Source organism: Silene latifolia, chromosome 6 (genome assembly GCF_048544455.1).
Source record: "Silene latifolia isolate original U9 population chromosome 6, ASM4854445v1, whole genome shotgun sequence".
In the NCBI taxonomy this organism is placed as follows: Eukaryota; Viridiplantae; Streptophyta; class Magnoliopsida; order Caryophyllales; family Caryophyllaceae; genus Silene; species Silene latifolia.
In genome coordinates, this window is record NC_133531.1 from 140,096,730 (window position 1) to 140,116,108 (window position 19,379).

Below are 19,379 nucleotides of genomic sequence, written 5' to 3' on the forward strand. Positions count from 1 at the left end.
TGTGCTTGGTTGCTAGGAATGTTGTTTTCTCGAGGATATTTTTCACCATTTCCCATCATTTTTTTAAAATTATGTTATGTTTTGGTCATTGGTGGTTGTAATTTTGGATGCGATTTTCGTGTAAATCGTTTAAAAATAAAGGTGATGGTAGTACAAAGCAAATGAGTGAGCAACTTCTTCTACTGTATCAATTTACGGCGAAGTCAGGATTTGACGTTAGAAGAGATGATAATTTTTTGTGGGACCGAACCATTAAGGTGATTTAGTAAAATAGAGGGAAAAAAAAAACAGAATATTTCAACTAAAAGTGTCAATATTTTCATTTTTGATTGGGGACGACCACCCCTGCTAGCAGCACGCCTTACTCCGCCAATGCTACGTATAATCAATTCGTAGGTAACGCAAAGATGCTACTGATTAGCAAATGAAACCAATTCAACAATAAAGTAGAGTGCATCGGACATTTTGGATGTTGCAGTGCAGTGAACAAACCACTAATAATAATTGCCGAAAATTACGGTGTTTAACAAAGACTTTTTTTACACTTGCTTTAGCCACTATCTATCTTCTATTCACCAACTAATCCTCCATACTTTTTCTGTAGTTTCATTAAGACGGTCTTGGTCTTATACAAAACTAGAACGCATGTAAAACCGTCTTATATAAGTCTAGTAGAAAACGACAAGTACTAACAATGAAAGCCAATCACAGAACCGTCGTTAATGGCGACGGAAACACGACAGTCAGCAGTAACCCCAATATGATGAGTGAAGAACCACAACACCCTTACTCTCCCTACCATCTCCATCCTCGACTCGAGCTCCATGGTCGGTTGTATTCGTCCGAATCCATCAGTCACAGGCTGCAATTCCATCGCTGGTACATTACCAGCCACCTCTGTTGCCATAATAGGAAACGACTGAACCGAGAAGGAGGCTGTCATGTAGACAGTATGTCCAGCAGAGATGTTACCTGCAGGAATGAACATGAAGGCGAGCTGATTGCCAGCGTACAGAAGCTGTAAGCTGCTGTCGAAATGGGAGAAGAGTGCGCGGTTGGGGTTGCGAACAGAGGCGTACTGGGAGAAGGTGAAGCTGACGGTGGTTGAGTTGGAGGAGACGTTGAAGACGGGGATTTGGACTGCGGCGATGTTGATTTTAGGGTCCTTGGGTTTGAAGAGGGAAAAGTATAGGATGAAGATTAGGATGATGATGAATATGAGGAATACAGTTGCGACAATGCATGAGGCGAGTGTCGTGCGGCGAGGTTTAGGTGGTTTTGACGGTCGATGTGGTGGAGGATGGTGTGGTTGGGGTGGTGGAGGGTGGTTTTGTTGTGGATGATGTGGTGGTGGAGGGTGTTGTTGTTGTGGATGACGTGGCGGTGGAGGGTGGCGCTGCGGATAGTGTTGAGGTGGAGCTTGTGGTGGAAGACGGTGTGCATTATTAGAAGGTTTTGGCATTGTGTTTGTATGAGAACTCTGAGGAATGGAAGGGTAGTGTAGTGTAGTAGTGTAAGGAGAAGGGAAGTATTGAGGTGTGGAAAAGGAGGGAAATAAGAGTCAAAAGAAGAGGACAGAGTGGGTCAAATAAAGAGTGTGAATGTGTGACCTTTTTTCTTTCTTTTGTTGCTTTGTAAACACAAATTGGCTCCTAGGGTTGTATACTTATATCACCGGTACTTGTTTAAGACGGTTTTAACTTAAAACGACTTTTATAGCTGGTTAAAATGAAGGTGAAGGTCAAAATAAAAAGAGGTTGTAAGAGGTTTTAACTTAAGTCCGTCTTAAGCAAGACCAGACTGACCAGTTATGCATGCATTAGCCTTGTCGTAAATACGTGCCGAGGATACACTCCCTCAATTCATTTTAAACATTTTTGACCTTCCCAAAAAAATTACTCCGTACGAATTTGAGAAAGGATAGTGATAGGGCGCCACCGGATGACGCCCAAATTGGGTGCTACCTTCTCACAACCATTCTTAATTGAAGGGATCTCCACTCACCCCATGTGAGAGGGTGACGCCCTTTTATTTTCCTTTTAGAAATATGCAGTAAAAAAAAATTGCAGAACAGGTGGGGTCAGAAATAACCGTTGTCATAGGAAAAAGATTAAAGAGGAGAGATTTCATTCTTTTTTCACAAATTCTCATGTCAAACGAAATAGACGGAGACGGGTCTTGTGTGACCATAAAGATGGTCAAATAAGGCCCCCTTCTGAAGCCTTGAAACGGAGTATGGCCGTCTGAAGAGATACCAAGTGCTTCTTGTGGAGTAGGGGTACTAATTTTTAGAAAATGTTTTACATCATTTGATAATATCGAGATTCATTATTATTAGTACTTTTACGAGCATCACATTTAGTAGTAGTTCAATTCAAAGCTTTACCTCAGGCAACTTTAGTTTTTTTCCTAAATAATATTAGTGGCGAAGTCTACAAAAAAACAAGGCACATAAACAATAACAAACTCGTAAGGAGTCGACAAATTATCGAAATGAAACCTGGAAATGATGGAGATTAAGCACACAAAGCCGGATATAAAATTGTTGGTCATACAAACTACTCCGTATAACAAATTTTCCCGAGTAATGTCGACATGTCATATACATAGAGAGATTAGACACTCACACCAATAACAGTGTACTGTTTGCCATGTTTGGCAGGTTGCTGAACCAGCAGCTGAAAGTTGAGCATAAGCGATGTTCAAGTCACTGGTTATGCTCTCTCATCTTTGTTCTAGTACAAAACTTCTTGTAAGTTCCGGCTAGAGCATCGAGGCATTGAAGGGAAACTATATTTTCCCCTAAAGAATCATCACAATCTTTCTTATACTCTCCTGTCAAAAAAATATCAAATCGATCAAAATATCACCAGACCAAATATGTTGCAATGCTACACTACGGAGCCGCCAGTATATTAGACATGATGTAGATTCACCGCTGCACATTGTACTCGTCTTATCAACCATCATCCACCGACAAAATGCTCTCAATTAGACACATGCCACAATCTAACGACAGAATGCTATTCAACAAAATAACATGAGGCTGAAAATAAGATGCACTCTATCTCCTTCTCAACCATCATCCACCGGGCAACAAATGGTGACAAAACTAATTTTATGTATCGACACTAGGGAAGGAAGCAAAAAATAATTCACAAAATCCCCCAAATCATTTCTAGGTACAGCCTGTACAAAACTACGACCTAATATGAGCAAATTGTTCGGTTTTATGAGCAAATTGTAGACTTCCGGTGTAAAAATCATTTAAGCATGTGGAAAGGCATCCTAGGGGAGCAAATATACTATGGTGAGCACAACAGATCCGATGTAAAAATGTAGATCAATCACGAAATGTTCCAATGGTTAAGGCACATGGAGAAAGAATAAGTGGTTTTGGAGCGAATTTCGGGGTACATATAACAGTATTACTCAATCTACTGAACACATCCGTTTACAATTTCAGCACCTACTTAAATAGAAAAAACAACCCACACTTAAGCTACTGATTACCTAAAGTCCAGCTTGGGTAGAAGTATTCCACATGAGTCAACAGGGTTTCCTCGTGGAATAATCTTGCCTACGTTCTACTAAAAGAGAATAAGGATTACTAAGTGACAACCAATTACCAATTACATAAGCTATAAATGAAGTATTACTATCAATTTCAACATGTTAATGAAACAAAAAATGCACCACAAATAGTCAAATGTCATAAACGTACCTTTAAATTCAAGTCCCATTGTGTATCAAGACATTTACCACAGGCTACCATGAAGTCTAAAGAGCTGCACCTGAAGAATTCATAATTAAAACTGCATAAGAGACCAAATTAAAAAAAAAAAAAAAAAAAAAAAAAAAAAAAAAAAAAAAAAAAACAAAACAAAACAAAACTTTGATATGAGCCGAGTGACTAGAAGAAGCTCGAGAATGTTATTCTAACTCTATATTTGATAGGCAGCGATAAAAAATAAAAAATAATTATTGAGGTAAAGGCAATGATAAGATTAGAATACATATATTTTGCTCTCTCACATGCACAAAGCATTGCAGCAGAAAACAGCAACACACTTATTAGATAAACCACCAACACTGACGAACTTTCCAGTATCCCTACTTTGATAATTTCCACGCATCAAATGTGTCATACATCTGGTTGAACTTGTGGAGAAAAATAAAGATATCAGATATATCAAAGAAAGGTAGAATAAAAACCTGATATGATCACTAATTTGCATCACCCCTGTACTGCTAACTCTTGCAAGTGGTCTATGAAAACTTGCAAACTCACATCATCTGTGAATATGATCTCTGAACCTTCCCTATATGTTGACTTTTGGGTTACTGAAGGGTTCAACTTGGCAAGAAGAAATCTAGCCTGACTACCATGCTGGTCGCATTTGATGAGTTTAGGAACAGGCATCCTTTCAGCAACAAGTTGATCTGCATCCACCTCTGGTGCTTCTAACAACTTTCTAAAATTCTCATGACTCGGGTCTTTGTGGTAACCAAGCTTCCGCCACTGCGCAATGTTTGATCCATAGTGGATGACCACATAGAAGTACGAATCAAAAAGTAGAATTACATCTGGCAATACAGAGCAGATATCAAGGAGGACGGGAATCGGAGGACCGTCAAAAGAATATTGGAATAGCGTGGGCTGAATCATGATCAGAGTCCCTACCACTCCCTCACGATTTAGCATCAATCTAAAGAAAGCCGTCTCATCGGGAGTGCTGTTAAATACGTCAATAAATTGGGATCTTCTTAGATAATACATGAACTGTGGATATAAAGAAAAATTGGATGAAAGGCGAAAAGATGATGCGTCTTCTTGAATGTAGTCTCCAAACTTGGAAGCAAATCGTATTAGATTATCGTCAAGCCACCTTATGACATCTCTAGCATAATGCTTCTTTGCTCTGTCGATTGCAAGCCTCGCCATGACGGTTGCTGCAGCTTCTTGATCAAATCCCGCAGAAATTTCAGGTGAATTCTTGCCTGCCCACCTCCTTGCTACAGTTGTCACCCTTCTCCGAGATCCAACTGTTCCATATTGGTAACGGGTAATAAACTGAATAAAGAAAGCAGACCCAGGTTCAGCATTTTGACTATCACTAACTTCAAAAAAGAATGTGATGCATGTCTTGTTGGTCAAAGAACACAACTTCCATGTGTTGGTAGAACCTTCCCCAATTACATTGTCACTCACTATCCCACTCTTTTTCTGTAGTGATACACATGGACCAAGGGCCCCACAAACTTTCACATCATTAGTTGTTACCACCTCAATAGATGCATCAAAACACATTTTCAGATTCCCATCATTGTCAAGATTGAACAGGTGGTGTAAACATTTCCTGAATTGTTCCGAATCAAATAATTCCCCAAGCATCATAAATCCACCTGAGCTCTCAACAGGGGCCTTCAACTCTGCGACTCCCACTTGATCCAAAGAACAAGCAAATAAATCAAGTACTATTGATGCGTTACACAAGCGTTGGGACAATTTTCTATAAAAACTGCAAGATTTCTCAAAAAAGGGAGCATGACCATCAATCAGATCCCGGTGATTTCTGATTGAGTAGCTACGATCGGACTCTACAACAACACCAGGGCCAAGCGTTGCAGGTCCAGATGTGAACACGATCACTCGGGAACCTGTTTTCACCATACAGCCCTCTAAAACTCCAATTGCAACAGATATTGCAGATCCTGTGGCTCTTAAAGGGCGATGGCCTGGAACAAACGTCCCTGAAGAGTGGATTTCATCTATTGCTGTTGTGATGCTAAATTCACACTCTGATACTGGTAGAAGAAACCCTTGCTTCTGTACAGCCATTGACTTCCCACTATGAGGTTGTTTCACACTCTGGAGTTGAAGGAACTGTTGAATCTGATGAAATATTAACAAAGCATTGGTCAATAATCAACTAAGTGAACAAGCTAAGTGAACAAGAAACTCAACCCATTGCCAACAAAAGAACCTAGAAGACAGGATGTCAAATGCTTGCCATATTAAGTTACACCTCCCTATTTTTTCTGTCGGTTTTTCTCTCCTCCCACTTCCATCCATTTTACTTTTCTCACTTCTCAACAGATTCCCTTTTGTTATATTCTTTTTACCATCCACATTCATGGCTCCATAGGGAGTTCATGTTAGCCGATCTCAAATTATTATGATGAAAGGATTATGAGAGGAAAGGGAGGGGGAACAAACCCCTTCATTTAGTTAGCAAGTGTATTTAGATCGAAATGGAGAGATCCATTTTCACTCTTACAAGCCTAATCGAAAACTCTCCAACATGGGGAAGATTTGGAGGGAAAATCACATTGCTCCATCTCCCTTCCCTTCTCCCTAATTGTGTGTTTGGATTGAGGGATTTTGAAAGAAAGGGAGGGGAGGGAATTGGAAGGATGAGAAATTCATTGTTTGGTTAGCAAAATGAAGGTAGAAGGATTTGGGAGGGGAGGGAAAACGAATCCCTCCATTTCCCACCTATAAGGCAAACTATTTCCCCACCGACATAGGCAAGATTTGGAGGGGAAATCACCTCCTCCATTCTCCCTCCCCTCCCCTTCCTTTCCCTTCCTCTCCTTCCCCCTCCCCTCCCTTTGAAAGAAAGGGAGGGGAGGGGGAAAGAGGGAAGGGAAAGGAAGAGAAGGGAAGGGGAGGGGGAATAGGGTGTGGGTGTTTGGATACAATTTTCCTTCAAATCTTGCCTATTGTGGAGAGATTTTGATTAGGCTTGGAGGAGGGAAATTGAATCCCTCCAAATCTTTCCCCCTCCATTTCCCTCCACCCTTATTTTCTATCCAAACAAGGGATTTTAAATCCCTTATTCCCCCTCCCTTTCTTTTCCCTCCAAATCACTCAATCCAAACACACCCTAAAAGTCAGTCCAAGCACACTGTAAGGTTTGGTGGTTGTAATTTCGAAGGACCACAGACGACTACACAAAGAGCCAAGGGAAGATATATCATGCCCCTCCAAACAAAATTAGGGTCTCTCATGCTCCTCTAACCCATAAATGAGCCCCCTAATCCAAGCTTCCTCATTAAAAGAAGGCTCAAGCTGAAAAAAAGGATGTCAAAAGAAAAAAAAATGAACCTCCATCTAGCTTTTATAGCTCAAAGCACCTCCCACACTGAATATTTACTAAAGCTAAAAGTCAAGTTGATGAAACAAGCAACAAAGATAAAGAGCCCACAGATACATCATTTTCAATCTGAAACTTGATTTCAGAAGGCATGAGGCGTCTTGAGGGGAAGGCTCCCAAAGCGACGAGGCCCGAGGCAACGAGGCGCACTGATTTCAAAGAAACGTGTATATTTTCCGTTCGTTTTCAAAGAGGGCTAACATGTAAATACTTGAAAATTAAGGACAAAGGGGAGAAGAGAAGGGTAAAATAACAGAATAAATAAAGCAGAGCATCTTGCACCTAGGGGCCCCTCAGTCGTGTTTTTTCAACTCAAAATTTAAAACTAGCACTTCTAGCCGGCATTATTGAGGTGATGGGGTCAAGAATCAAAACATACTATCCGGAAGAGGCTAAAACACTAAATAATGAAGATATCATATACCTGGGATAAATCAAAATCTGCACTGACTCTACTGTTTCTAAATTATATGGAGTGACAAGCAATTGTTCAAGGGTAAATACAAACATGGAACCAAAAGTAGCATAGAGACTAAAGACTAGCAAATACCTGCACAGAGGTGAGCTCTCTATCCCCATGAAACAAGACAACCCTGGTACAATCACCAAAGCCCAAATCATAAACTCTGGCCATAGAATCAAACGTCACCAATCCCACAAGTGCATTCTCTGGTAGTCGAGAAAACACAAGCAACAGCTCGTTTTTCAACGCCCTCAGCTCATCCTCTGCCACACAAAGGTCTATCACAAACACAAAAGCCGGACCCACGTTAGCTGCTCTTGGGTCAACACAGCCCATCATAGAAGTTGAAGAATTTACAGAGGGTGCTATTGAGGAAAGAGACGAAGAAGAAGATGGACCATTTCCCCAGCTGGGCTTCAGGTTCGAACTCGAATTTGAGCTTGACATTGAAAATGTGTTCTTACCCGGATGATACTCAACAGTGCTGTATGTGGGGAAAAGCTCAGCGGGAAGATTGTGCTCACCAATGCCAGCGTATGACTTCGGAAAGGAATTTTTGTGATGGCAAAATGGGCAAAGCCAAATTTTTGATTGGTAATCAACACGAGCATAAGGGTTCAAAGCCGCTGCACATCTGACGCAAATCAAAGGCTCATAAGGAAGGACCGGGAGCTCAGGTGATTCCATCAATGGTGTGCACAAGATAGAAAGTGGGATTATAAGTGACGCAGCTCCAGACTTTGAAGCTGGCCATGAGTTCCACGACCAACGGAGGCCCTCGATTGCCTCTAATTCAGTAAAGTCCATTTACTTACAAGACCCAATTATCTAAAAGTGACAATGTGTTTTCATAAGCTACTTTCCTTGGCTCAAGTAACACAGAAAACAAACATGAATAAAGAAGGTATTGGTAGCTAAAATGGTTTAGCTATTGTCTAGATCGTTGATGGTTCCGATGACGGATTTTAAGCCCGCTGCAAAATGGCAACAAGTCGAAAAATCAAGCTTGTAGCAATAGGAGATCCAACAAAAGCAGTATATATAACCCACATTATACAGATAAACATAGGGCATAAATTTGAGTGGAGAACAGGAGAAGTATAAAACCCTATCAAACTAAAAGATCCTTTCTTGGCCAAAAATGCAGAAACATTGAAACCCAAATTCCAATTACACATACTATACTTATGGAAATTGGGTATATGAATATGAAATTGTAGGTGGGTTGCTAAATTAGTAGTTCCAAAATGATGAGAACCATCAATTTGATCTAGATCATCATTATCATAATAATGATAATAATACTGAATAAACATGAAAAGGGGTAGAATTAAACAATAAACAATACTAGTTATTTATTTGATAGTAAAGTAGAGAGGGATTTGGGGATGCATACAAAAGAGAGAGAGATAGAGAAGGCGTTACATAATTGGAAGTTGCAATCAGAAATGAGATTAACAATTGACGGGATCCAATCCAATCCAATCGCCTCTGTTTGATCAAGTTTCATGGGGGTTTTGCTTTTGCTTTTTGGTTTTGCTGGTGTCGCTCACTCGCTGCTGCGCTCTTTATTTCAACGGAGTGACTCACACAATTACAAGATCCTCTCTCTGTCGGAGTCGGACTACCAATTAATTTTGCTATCTATGTTCCATCACTTTGTATTTCCGTCTTTAAACAAAAATTTGTGATGATTCGAGTCATACACTCACACGTAACGGTCACTCGGTTCACGATTACTCCACTAAAAATGACTAAGTCTCTAGAATACGTTATTCTTTTTATTATTATTAAGATGACATGCTTAAAATGTAGAAAATATAATTTCAAGTTATCAATAACATAGTATTAGTCTTAGAGTGCTTAAACTTAAGACACTGAGAATTTCACTAATCATTAGACTCTAAAAACTTTGTTCCTTGGTGGAAGATGTTTGTCGGACACTTTTGGAGTAGAATTTAGCAATACAAGTCATATAACAAAACGGTTCTATAATAAATTCGTTGTTTTTATGAGAAATAAATATTTCAGTATTGGACTATCGAATTTACATTAGGTTATATAACAAATTAAAATTTGCTATATTGAATTTACTATAGTTATATACGGAGTATCTATCTTGGCTTCACAAAAGCTGAAGAATCGAGACATAATAAATTATAATAATTATGGAGTGCTTTAGCCTTAAAGGAAGGTAATAAGGTAGTTTTTGAGAGTCCACCTGTTTATGAGTTTATAACCTTTTATTGGTGTTTTTTTTTTTGAGAAAACCTTTTATTGGTGTTGATTTGCCATCATTGTAAACCAATGTACTGTATATAAAAAGATTAGTGATGATCTGTTTTGGCGATGATCCTAATTTCTGTTGAGGCACAATAAAGCTATTGATTACTCAGTCCACCACACCAAACTCATTTGAGGAGCGCGCGCAAGTTCAAAGTTTCCACATTTTAAGCATTGCGAGAAAAGAGAGTCGGAGCTACTCAGTTGTGATCTTAAACCACTTTCTGCATTAGGGAAACGGAACTAGTTCGTACAAAAATTGAACTGAAAAGTGAAAACCAAAGGGAAAAAATTCGCGGATTTCGAAAGAGGGCCGCAAGCCACAAATTTCATTCTACATCACTAGTAGTGTACATTTACGATTTTACGCTATAATAAGGGAATAAACAACTTCCTTGAGCGACTTTTAAAGTCACATTCCTCCTATGCTACTTTTCTGTGTTCACAGCCAAAATGGAATACCAATGCTCAATCTAAACTTCATTTGGTTGCAGCAAATAAGGAGCAATGTGTAACAAAATGCAGATTTTGTGCCTTACAAAACTTACTTAGGTCATAACTCATACGCCTCAGAGTCATTCTCATTACAGATGCATGATTTGCTCGAAACACTATTGCCTACTTCAACATTTTCCATGATTTGCTCGAAAGACACAGACTCATGAGTGCGGGAAAAAGTTGAGACCTGATTATATATGAGACGAGCTAACATGTAAGACCAGCCATTAGCTAAATAACCAAATGAGGATTGATGAGCATTCGGGAGAGTTTTACATGTCAGACCCATCTCATACAAGGTTCACCGAAAAGTCAGAGTTCTGGTCCTTTGATATTCTTCCAGTAACGCGCAGCTTGAGCTCCTTCCTGTCTCCTCCGGAAAAGAAAAGTGCTAACTTACGTTGTATAATTAGACCATCGTGACTGTCTCTTACTTTTCTGTGAGTATCACGAATACTTCGTGGGGTTCCTTCCCACGACATTTTCCTCCCATATCCACCTACCTCTAAGCTATAATTATACTTTCGAGCCTCAGTCTCATCACCCATGAACCGAAGAAATGCCATATAAACCGGAGCCATGCCAAGCTGAAAAGCTTCGAAGTGTAAACAAAAATAGTGGCCATAACATTGAAAAACCTGATACATGAGAGCAGTAAATGAATTAAAACAATATGAAACCTTTGTATAATCATCAAATTGAAAGCATAAGCCATGATTGTCAATATCTAGTTCGAAACGACATGTGATATAAGTCATGCTCTATTACAGTGAATGTTAAATGCTAATCATACTAAATCTAAGTATTAACCCTTTGTTATACTTCGTACTTAGAGCACTTCTGAGTTTCGCCACTCTACCACACGAAATATTTTATGCTAATCAAGTTAAATCACGGCAACCCTTTGTTTGTACACTGTAGTTAAAGCACTTTTGAAGTTTTGATTTCCCCATACCCCTACTAAAATGGTCAAAAATTAACCTGGTCCGTAAAAGTTAAAACATGTTGAAATCCAACATTCCAACCTGAAATGACAAAACAGGCTTAACGCTGAACCGAAAATAACGTGTAAAATCGGGTCAGTTTAGGTGTTCCAACTTTTATTTACATTACTGAATCCTTCATGTAATGGTAAACTTCAGTACAAGTAAAATGTCAGAAAATTCAACACACAGATTAACTGAGATCATTCTAAACTGGAACAGGTAATCACTTCAATTCGGTATGTAGCTAATGCTTTTTAAAGTCTATTGCGTAACCACAAAGCTAAATCGCCATTTGAGACTTCAGACTTGCATATAAGTAAAACAAGATCAGGTGGGAGTATCCAAACACTAGCAAATTCCCAATATGATATGCACTAATGTGTAATCTTACTCCGAGAATCCAAACACATATCTTCAATATAACTCTCAAATTTTTGAACAAATTATCTATTCGTAATTGAAATATTGTTGATTTTCAGTAATTGCTGAGAACGTAGTGTGCTCATAGATACATCTAACGGAACAAGAAAAGTGAAAAATAGAAGCAGAACTGCAACTTACCGTTAACATCCAGGTAGCATTGTCAACTTCAAGGGGATTAGACTTAACATAGCGATGATTGAATGTACAACCAGCATGCATATCCACTTTATGATCATCTCTCAGATGAGAAACCAGGAATGGTATATCCCCGTCAACTGAACATTCATAACCAGCATATGGACAATTGAATGGTCTAAAGTTACAAAGCGCTTCATGCTTGACTTTCCCATAGTACGGACAACTTTCCGCGCAACCTAGTGATCTATATTTGCATGGAAGCTCAAGAGATTCGGCTACCTTCTCTAATGCCAGACATCTGATTTCTCCGAGCTCTTGTCTACAAGTGGGGCATCGATTGTGAACCTTCGTTTTACATGTTGAACAAATTGTGTGTCCATTATGGCACTGCAATAACGACAAGTTTTTTTGTTTCGTAAAAATATGCTTTTAGGTAAATATTGAACTCATCAACTATTAGGCACAACTACTGACATCCCATAACTCAGATATTTCCAAAGGTGTTAGCTAGATAAACCGGTAAAGTAAGGAGCATTAGTACTCAGGACTTAATTCAGATCTTGTTAAATTCAATTCTGCCTTTGTGGCTCCCTTTACACCAAAACTAAAAGTATTTACCAAGGACTTAACATAATACACTACTTATTTAATACAAGAATAATTCTATTCACAAAAGTTGCAGTTAGTTTAGTGTCACAATCGCGCAAGTATATAGTTATCAAACAGATAATGCTCGTTTCGTTATCTTCTACTGTTAGAGTATAAAACTGATCTTGGAACTCCAACCATAAGCTTAAGCTTTTGGTTGAGATAGTTTCTTGACATGGTATCAGAGTGTACAAGAGTGGAAACATTTTAGGTCCCTTAAATCTATAGGAAGACAAACCATAACAAGATATCACTATGCACATCAACATTTTACTCTAAAGTTGACTCCTTTTCTTCCCTACCACAAGCTCACTTGACCACCTTTCCTTCAACATTCCGAGATACTCCCTTAGTCCTATTCATTTGTCTACCTTTGATTAAAATACCCGTCACGAAGAAGAACAGAAGTATACAAATAATTGGGACGGAGGGAGTATAATCTAATTTTTGGTAATATGACTCCGAATTTGAAGCCAACATACACAAGTTATCCTCTTGTTCCCTTCATACCCAGAAAAGATAACAAATTATTTTTAAGAAAATGAAAATTGTAAACAATTCAATGCATCAACCAGAAGCAATAAAAATCATCAAATTCCGCAATCCTCAAACAATTCAATGCATCAACCAGAACCAATAAAAAAGGGAAATGAACCTGGTGGATAGGAGGGTACATAGAATTGGCACAAACAGGGCATTCAAGGAGTTCAATAACAGTATTAGCTGAAGAAATAACACTAGAAGTAGTTTTCCTCCTATACTTTGAAGATTGATTATTATGATTATGAAAATGATTAGGAGGGTAATTAACATCTGCCTCATATGATCTCTCTGATATTATTGTTGATACACATTCAATCTTCTCCTCCTCCATCTTCTTCCTCTCCTCAATTTTTCTCCTTTTTTTCTGCCTTTTTTTATCCTCCTTTAACAAAATTAGTGCATACCCATTAACTAAAAACTCAAAAAGATTGAAACTTTTTTGTCTGATTAATTTGGGATTTGCCAAATTATAATAATGGGGTTGGTTGAATAATTGAACTGGACAACAAAAGAGGGATAATCTTCTGTTTATTGAATTCGATTTTTAATTGTTTTTTAGAAAAGGAAGATTAATTAGGAGGATGAGCAGGTTGAGAGAATGGGAGGGAGAATATGTCTTGCGTTGTTCAAGTTTGTTGTCGTTTCCTTGGAATTTTAAAGGGGGGAAATGCACAAATAATATCCTACAATCAGTTGTATATTAGCATTGTACAACCAGCTCAAATTTGTTGAGCACATAGTTGTTGAGCTATTTTACAAGTTATTGAGCTATTTTACGAAGTTATTGAGTTTAATAATTATTCTGTTAAGTTCAATAATTTTGTACCATAACTCGATAATTTTGTTTACAAAGCTCGACAACTTTGTAACAAAGCTCAACTATATTGAATAACCAGTTGTATAATACATTAACTGGGGAAAAGGTGAAATTTTTATACGAAAAATTGTTTTATAGTGTACTCCTATAATATAAAAGAGTAAATTATTTTATTTTATTTTGGTACAATTGAGAGGCAAAGTCCCGAGGAATTAATTATTTGCTATTACACGAGCAATAGCGACCCCAAAAATATCCTCCCGAAGGATCGGAAGTAGCTCGGTAAGAGGAGCATCTAGGTGCGTAGGGAAGAAGCTCGAGGTGACCCCATAATTTGCTAAGAAATCAGCAACTCTATTAGCTTCTCCATAAGTGTGTTTCAGCTTGACTATCCACCTCGCTTCTTGTATCAAATTTTTGCAAGTTTGACGATGAATTTGAGACTATTACTGAGTAGCTGCTCTTCCATGATAAGCCTAACACAAGGATTGTTGTCCATATTAACAAGGACTTTGTTAACCCGATAGCTTTAGCTCGTTCTAAACCGGTTAGAAGAGGCAATAATTCCGCTTTCATAGAGGTACATATTCCACACGAAAAATAATAGGCTGTGATAAAATTACCCGTTTCGGTCTCTGTAGATTCCACCAGTCCACCACCACCGGCCAAACCGGGATTTCCTTTAGAGACTCCATCCGTGTTAAGTAAAGGCCACCGTGAGGTGAGGGGTTCCATCGAACAAAAAATTCCACGTGAGGATTTCTAGCTTGCGGTATTAGTATATTTAACATGTCGAAAGCTTTTTTTGTCGTCTCAAATTGTTGATAAAGAAATACTCGTGGATTAATCGGATTTTCGTTGTCTCTTCCGAACACGACATTGTTTCTCCATTTTCAAATCCACCAACAGGTAATAGCAAAATAAATCGATCAATCTTGCTCGGAAGTAGTGACCTCGTTGCTGGAATTCATGGATAACCAAATAAAAAAAGGAGGATTATAAAACGAGGTACAATTAATGTCGATACCTATAGCGTCCCAAATTTGCTTCGAGACGGGGCATGAGCTGTAATACCCGGCCATTGTGGAACTCGTACTTAGACCTTGGGACGTGTGAGAGGACCATTAGACCGATAAGAGATCACTCGGGAGGGAAGGATAGTCTTACACTAAACCTAGATTAGACCAAATAGAGTTGAGTGGGCCCACTCGGTCGAGTGAAGAGTATACTCGACCGAGTAGAGTATTACTCGGTCGAGTAAGTCCACTCGACCGAATGGACTCGGCACTCGGTCGAGTGACGCTGTTTCAGAACACGGGATTTAAACCCTTTCTTTCCTAACCCTAAATTCTTTTCTATCTTTCCCCCTTACATCTCCAAACTCTCTCTCTTCTCTATAAACCCTCACAAACACCTACTACTTGGGATTAAAGCTTGGATTAGAATTTCCACCTTCCTCTTCATCTCCTTCACCTAGTAAGTAAAGATCTACCCTTTTCTAGTCTTTTAAACCCTAACTTTTGGGAAAATTCGTTATGGGTAATTGAGTAATAATTGGTATGTGTAATAAAGGTAATTAAGGGGTGATAATAAAGGATTTTGTAGTAGAAACTAGTATAGGATACATTGTGATAGTTATTATGGATTTGTATAGGATGACGCGGTTTCGGTCCAGATCCAAGTAGCTTTAGGAGATTGCTAGAAGCTGGGTTAATCCTACTCGATTTCAATAATGTGGTGTTTATGTTGATGTTGTAGTTAGTCTCATATAATTAGGGCATTTGCATTATAACATGTTTAATGGTTAATCACATCATTAAGAGGATGATTATGATATGTTAGGTGTAGTTCATGTATTTGTTACTATCATATATGTTGAGGATGTATTGTTGTTGAGGAGATGTAAGATGGTTGAGAGACCGTCTTACGCTTGAGTCGCCTCTTGGACCTTCCCACTCCAATAAAGATGTGCACATTAATGGCTTGAGTCACGGAGGGACTTGTGTGGTTGAGGCACGGCGTCTAGTAGGGGATTCGGTTGACAACAAATGACCGGGACAGAGGGAGTACACTTTTTCTTTTAGGCTCAAAGTTTGTTGAAGATAAGATGAAGATATGAAGTAATGGAGATGAAGGTATGAAGAGAGATTGAATGTAATAAGAACATAAGACGAATTATGTATAAAGTTTGTATTATTGAATTCTCAGTATTTTTCAAATATCAAAAGTAAGTTACGATGATTGAGACTATCAGTATTTATAACAGATTCTCTAACCACCTAACCATAATCAGTTAGGTCACTAACTATAGTTTGATTGAAAGTTTGTTGAAGATAAGCTCCAAAACTAATTAAAAAATAATAATAAACAATAGTCATTGAATATAATTTATCTTTTTCTTGAAAAATATACCCTTATTTCATAAATTTTTAAAGAATAAGTTAGAAAAACACATATTATTTCAATGTATTTAGTTTGGAGTTCGGACCGGCCTTACCCTTACTCATATTAAACCGAACTTATCAAAACAAAAAATTAAAAATTAAAAATCCTTTTTTTTTACTAAAAGATTAGGAAAAGTTTGGAGTTTTCCCGCCTAAAGTGTTTTAGCTATAAGTTAGATCTTAATTTAGGAAGTTATTCTATGAGTATATATAATGTAATTGAATATCTTCTCAAATAATAAAACTTCCATAATTGAATTTTCCTCAAACAAAACTTCCATAATTGGTCTTAATATTTTGACTTATATTATTAAACAATTTCTTCATATATGTACATATACACAATTTACTCACATTATTAATTTAGTTTATGTATTCCACCTTTTTCTTTATATTTTTTTTATTTCGCATATTCTAACAGAAATTACAATAATAGTTGTACAATTCACTAAAATGTTTTATATGGATAAAGAAAATTATAAGCTGTTTACGTTAAATCGACAAATCTTATTTTTTATAAATAACTTTTTTAGAAAAAATAGTCTCACATAAACTGCTAATAACGAGGTTGGGCATTATTGAAGTCTAGGAACAAGAGCGTTATTTGGGGTTGCCTACGGTGGTGGGGCGGTCAAAGAAAGTGCTAACTAATATTCTTCGGGACAAGCTGAGTAAACGGTTGGAAGGTTGGCGTGGAAAAATCTTGTCTAGGGCTGGTAAGGAGGTTCTCTTAAAGGCTGTTGCCAATTCACTCCCTACCTACGTTATTAGTATTTTCAAAATTCCCGTCAATTTTTGTGAGGAGCTGCGGAGGATGATGTCGAGATTTTGGTGGGGGCACGAGGAGGGGAAAAGAGGTATTTCTTGGGTCTCGTGGAGTAAGCTTTGTCAACCGAAGGGTATGGGCGGCATGAGTTTTCGAGATTTCAAGCTGTTTAACTTGGCCTTACTAAGCAAACAAGCATGGAGGCTCACTACGGAGACGGGGAGTTTATGGGCTCGAGTCATGAAGGCTAGATATTACCCAAATGGGGATTTTTTGTCGTCAAACATTGGTAATAATCCTAGCTATACCTGGAGGAGTATTTATGAGGCGAAAGGAACTCTAGGCTTGGGGCTCAGACGGCGTATTGGGGACGGCCTTTCGACACGAGTGTGGGGGGATGCTTGGGTGGAGGCGAATCAGCTGGGACGGGTTATTTCACCCCAGCCCCCGGGTTTTGAAGGAATGATGGTGGCGGGTCTGTTGAGCGAAGGAGGACGTTCGTGGAATGAGCAGCTGGTGGATAGTCTTTTCTTGAGTTTCGAAGGGGAGAGAATCAAGAACATTCGACTCAGTGAGACCGCTACTTGTGACGATTGGTTTTGGAGTGCGGAAAGAGATGGAGTGTTCTCTGTCAGGTCGGCGTATCGTCTGTTGGTGGGAGGGAGTGATTTTCTGGAGATCGGGGGTGCTTCAAATTGGGAGAAAGAGAAATGGCTCTGGACTAGGCTCTGGAAAATCCCGGTTTGGCCTCGCGTGAAGCTCTTCTTTTGGCAGCTGTGCAGCGAAGCTTTAGCAACAAGGGCAAACATCGCTTCTCGAGTTCGAGGTGAGTCTTCTTTTTGTTCCTTTTGTAATTCTTGTTTTGAATCGAGTGCACATCTTTTCCGGGATTGTGGGGTGGCTCAAAGGGTCTGGGAGGAACTGGGGTTGACGAGTGAGGAGGAGGACGTGGGAGGAGGGAGTGTGAGAGATTGGATTGAATCTCGGTGGAAGGTGTTTGGGCCACGGGAGTGTGGATGGTTCATGGTGGGTTGCTGGGCTTTGTGGGAACATCGAAACAAGGTTGTTTTTGAGCTGCGGGAAGTGGATCCATGTGGTGTGGTGAAGAGGATAAGAGTTGTCATGGAGGAAATTGAGGGAGGGGGCTACGTGAAGAAGAGCAGTCGGGAAGATGAGGGAGTTCGGGGAAGGGAAAAGGCGAGGAAAGGTTGGGTGGCTCCTCCGGAAGGGTATGTGAAAATCAATGTCGACGCGGGGGTACACGAAGGAATGGGCGTGAATTTGGGAATGGTGTGTAGGGATGGTCGTGGTCGGGTGATCTGGGGGGCGACTTTGGTTTTGGAACAACTGTGGGAGGTTCGAATTGCGGAGGCTGTGGCGGTCTTGGAGGGAGTCAAGGAAGCTCGTCGAAGAGGTCATACAAAGATTATTGTGGAAAGCGATTGTCTACAAGTGGTGGAAGCTCTGCGAAAATCCCGTCCTGGCAGAAGCGTGTTTGATTTAGTTTTAGCGGACATTTTTTCTTTATGCTCTTTTTTCAATTCTGTTGTTTGGTCTTTTACTCATCGTTTGAACAATGGGGTGGCTCATGCTTAGCCCATCCTGTCCCTAGAGTAGTTGGTAAGTTTGTTTGGTCGGGGGATCTACCTTTGATCGCGAACGATGCTGTTAATTTTGATTTAATAGTAATGCAGTAGAACCTCCGGGGTTCTCTTCAAAAAAAAAAAATTGTTAGTTTTACAGTTAAATACAACTATTTTAATTGTTAAGACCTATATACAAAACGATCTAAAAAACCGCGCTTTTGCGCGGGATCTACCCTAGTTTAAGAAACAAGAGTAAAACCAAAATAATGTAAAACCGTCTTTAATTTACCCATTTAGAATAACATTTAGGGTTTTTTGTCAGAAAATACCTTTTATTTAGGATCATTTGTGACAACTATCTTTCATTTTATTTTTGGCTTTCAACTACTTTTTATTTCTTCATTTTGCGAAAGACTACCAAAAATCCACTTCCCGCGAAAAAAAGTCAACTTTCCGGCGTTGACTTGCTCTTTTCTCCTTTTTTCACACATATAACCCATATTTCTTCCTTTGTTCACCCAACAAAACCCGAAAAAGCTTCTCTCCATGTCCAACACCTTATCAAAATTTTGTTGAAAGCAATACCAACGCATCAACCATCTCAATCTCCATCTCCATCTCCGT

At 39.0% G+C, this 19,379-nt stretch overlaps 3 protein-coding genes across 3 annotated transcripts; all 3 read right to left on the minus strand.

Moving 5' to 3' along the window:
• Positions 1–478: 478 nt before the first annotated feature.
• On the minus strand, positions 479–1,536 carry LOC141585817 (uncharacterized). Its single transcript, XM_074406856.1, has one exon. It carries the CDS (start codon positions 1,460–1,462, stop codon positions 689–691), a length of 774 nt encoding a protein of 257 aa, XP_074262957.1. The 5' UTR covers positions 1,463–1,536; the 3' UTR covers positions 479–688.
• A 984-nt stretch (positions 1,537–2,520) lies between these two features.
• LOC141587413 (protein transport protein SEC23 G) lies at positions 2,521–9,335 on the minus strand. Its single transcript, XM_074408898.1, has 5 exons — positions 9,049–9,335; positions 7,711–8,597; positions 4,216–5,896; positions 3,725–3,794; positions 2,521–2,835 (listed from the first exon to the last, which is right to left on the minus strand). Exons 2-3 carry the CDS (start codon positions 8,428–8,430, stop codon positions 4,238–4,240), a joined length of 2,379 nt encoding a protein of 792 aa, XP_074264999.1. The 5' UTR covers positions 8,431–8,597; positions 9,049–9,335; the 3' UTR covers positions 2,521–2,835; positions 3,725–3,794; positions 4,216–4,237.
• Positions 9,336–10,432: 1,097 nt separating this feature from the next.
• Positions 10,433–13,790, minus strand: LOC141587414 (E3 ubiquitin-protein ligase SINAT3-like). The gene is made up of 3 exons (XM_074408899.1): positions 13,255–13,790; positions 11,952–12,338; positions 10,433–11,042 (listed from the first exon to the last, which is right to left on the minus strand). Exons 1-3 carry the CDS (start codon positions 13,471–13,473, stop codon positions 10,695–10,697), a joined length of 954 nt encoding a protein of 317 aa, XP_074265000.1. The 5' UTR covers positions 13,474–13,790; the 3' UTR covers positions 10,433–10,694.
• Positions 13,791–19,379: the final 5,589 nt, after the last annotated feature.

Coding starts and splice junctions, on each gene's coding strand:
- LOC141587414 (XM_074408899.1), bottom strand. CDS start 13,473: ATGGAGGAGGAGAAGATTGAATGTGTATCAACAATAATATCAGAGAGA. Junction 12,339..13,254: donor TGTACCCTCCTATCCACCAG/GTTCATTTCCCT, acceptor TCGTTATTGCAG/TGCCATAATGGACACACAAT. Junction 11,043..11,951: donor ATGCTACCTGGATGTTAACG/GTAAGTTGCAGT, acceptor CTCATGTATCAG/GTTTTTCAATGTTATGGCCA.
- LOC141587413 (XM_074408898.1), bottom strand. CDS start 8,430: ATGGACTTTACTGAATTAGAGGCAATCGAGGGCCTCCGTTGGTCGTGG. Junction 5,897..7,710: donor GAGAGCTCACCTCTGTGCAG/GTATTTGCTAGT, acceptor ATATTTCATCAG/ATTCAACAGTTCCTTCAACT.
- LOC141585817 (XM_074406856.1), bottom strand. CDS start 1,462: ATGCCAAAACCTTCTAATAATGCACACCGTCTTCCACCACAAGCTCCA.